Raw genomic sequence first — 2,570 nt, 5'->3', positions numbered from 1 at the left:
GACAGTGTGTTCATCTATCTGTCAATGTGACAGTGTGTTCATCTATCTGTCAATGTGACAGTGTGTTCATCTATCTGTCAATGTGACAGTGTGTTCATCTATCCATCACTGAAGGAAATGAGTACACAGAAGAGACTACATGAGCACACACATACAAAAAACATCAAAGGAGAAAACCTCACTTGTACGTCTCCACCAAAGAAAATGACATGCCGCTTGCAGTCCTTGACCTGCCCATGCACATAAACGTCATTCACTTTTCCCGCATCACCTTTGACCCCCGACAGACGTCGACTGATGGAGGCACTACTGCCGTCCACAGCTTGGGCCATGACTCTGGAGGAGGATGTGCTAAATAATCTGAAAATGTTCAAAAACCTTCATTAACCCTTTGTCTCCTGAATTTTTTACCACTCTTTGAAAGAATCTAATTTAGGTCAGTCAGGACAGGGTGGGTCACTTACACACTATTATGAAATATTGGGTTCTTTTATTGCTATTTGGGCGCTCATATCATAAGACCTTATATATGCAGTTGCGAGCGCTGTAAAACCCTCTACTTATTTAACAAAAAATTTAAAGGGCTATTCACATCTCGTATACAAGTACTTAACTACACTTATTTATTGGGCTATTCTAATAGGCTAAGTAAGTTTTAACCCCCCCCTCCCGGTGTTCTTTTTGGGCTACACAGGCCAACATAACCAAACATCCCTCCCCTCTGAACCTGTGGAGCTCATTGGTTGCAACTGTAGAATAGCACTCTGTCTTGTTGTCTTAGCTTCGTAGCGACACTTTCGCCTCTGAGTAGATTCTTGATACTCAATGCCGAATGCTTCGCATGAATGAACGAACAAAGTCTCAACAGATCAGATCACATAGATTTTAGATCCAATTAATCACAACATGGAAATAAAGAATTAGACCCATATGTTCTATCATTTTTTACCTATTTCAAAAGATTAATTATGAGGAAAAACATGGGGACATCACCCCCCCCCCCCCCCTAACCTCCTAAATTTTTATTTTGTCTCAAGAAGGCATCATTCCCCCTCCCACCAAACACAAGTAGGCCTAGACTAGTAGCGAGACACTATTAAAAGCCATCAAATTGTTTTGTTTTTAAAATTAATTTGAGATCATGGAGTCCCTGGATATAAAAGTCAGACTCAATGTAGTATATACACTCAATAATCATGAAAAATTAAAATTGACACAAATTTTCAAATAAACCAAAAATGGCTAGATCTAGAATCTATACCTGAGCCTGAGACGGGAGTGAAAGTTTGAAAAATACCAAAATCTCATTGTCAATTATTGACAATCCCCCCCCCCAAGTTCCCAAGTCAAAGTAGACAGAGTCTAGATCTAGAAAGAATCTAGATCTAGATTTCTAGTAGTCTAGCATCAGCATCATCATCATGGTCAAAGATAGGAGGAGGCATCCATTACTAGCGTCCTTAGTGATACGAAGTCGGTTTTTCTTCTTTTGACCATTAATTACAACACATAAAGTTAGCCTATAGATCTAGTAACGTAGACATTACATTCGATCCTTTGTCATCGGAGCATTTTGTAGTCTCTTTCCGAGCCGTCATCAGCTGACAGTCAAGTGCAGCAGTCGCAGTCAATCGTTCGTGACAACCTCGACAACTACAACATTCGCTCTTTGAAAAAACACACACAAAAAACGCGAGAGTTCCTTCCCTTTTAGTTAGATTATAATTATACATTGTGCAAATAGTATTTCTTCCTTTGCCTGGAATGACGGGCATCTATTTACACAATTTCTCACTGTTGACTGCTTGCTATTTCCGCTTCCGTGTCGGAAGTCAGATTTCCTTGTTTTGTTATAAATCATATCGTGTGTTGTTTGTAAACGGCAGTGCGACGTTTGACACCTGATCCAGTGATTGACTTCTTGAAAATAAAGTGGTATGCGGCATGAAGGCCTAGATTCTAGATTCTAGGATCTACCTTTGTATGTAGACTAGATCTATATTCTAGATCTAGATCTATCTAGATCTAGATTCTAACTTTTTATGTAGATCTAGATTCTAGATCTAGGCCTACACGACACGGCTTCTAATCTAAGTCACCCTCCTCCGCCTCCGTCAGTGCGACACAGGACGCAAGTTCCTTCCACGGTTGTCGGTTGGCACACTCTTTTCTAGACTAGATCAAGATTCTAGATCTAGATCTTTATTTCAGAGATGATACAATTTTCAAGTGGATCGGACTATTCTAAGTCTAACTACTTCTAGATCTAGATTCTAGATCTAGATCTATAATCTAGATCTAGATATAGATCTAAGTAGTCGTTGCCAAGAGAAGTAAAATTGCCCTGCTTTGGGGGTCAAACACCACCACAGTAGATCTAGATCTAGATCTAGAAATCTAGATCTAGATATCTATGTATTTTTGCGGGTCTGCAGGTCACACCACATCATGACATGTTCCATGCCATGACCACTTACTATTTAAAGTTAACGAAGTGATTATTCGGACTCGAGTCCGAATATGAAAAAATGTTATTCGGACTCTGATTCTTGTCCAGCATGACATCACTT

The 2,570-nt window shown here is 39.7% G+C and overlaps 1 protein-coding gene across 1 annotated transcript; it reads right to left on the bottom strand.

The window, feature by feature from the left end:
• Nucleotides 1-182: 182 nt before the first annotated feature.
• LOC106011841 (UPF0565 protein C2orf69 homolog) lies at nucleotides 183-1,712 on the bottom strand (the record flags this gene model as incomplete). The annotated part of the gene is given in 2 exon segments (XM_013082880.2): nucleotides 183-360; nucleotides 1,548-1,712. Coding segments are annotated over 2 exon segments (195 nt in total), but the record flags the coding sequence as incomplete, so codon positions are not given.
• Nucleotides 1,713-2,570: the final 858 nt, after the last annotated feature.

This window comes from Aplysia californica, unplaced genomic scaffold (assembly GCF_000002075.1).
Source record: "Aplysia californica isolate F4 #8 unplaced genomic scaffold, AplCal3.0 scaffold00198, whole genome shotgun sequence".
Classification (NCBI taxonomy): Eukaryota; Metazoa; Mollusca; class Gastropoda; order Aplysiida; family Aplysiidae; genus Aplysia; species Aplysia californica.
Note: the sequence above shows the minus strand (reverse complement) of the source record. Positions and strands in the feature narration are given on the sequence as shown.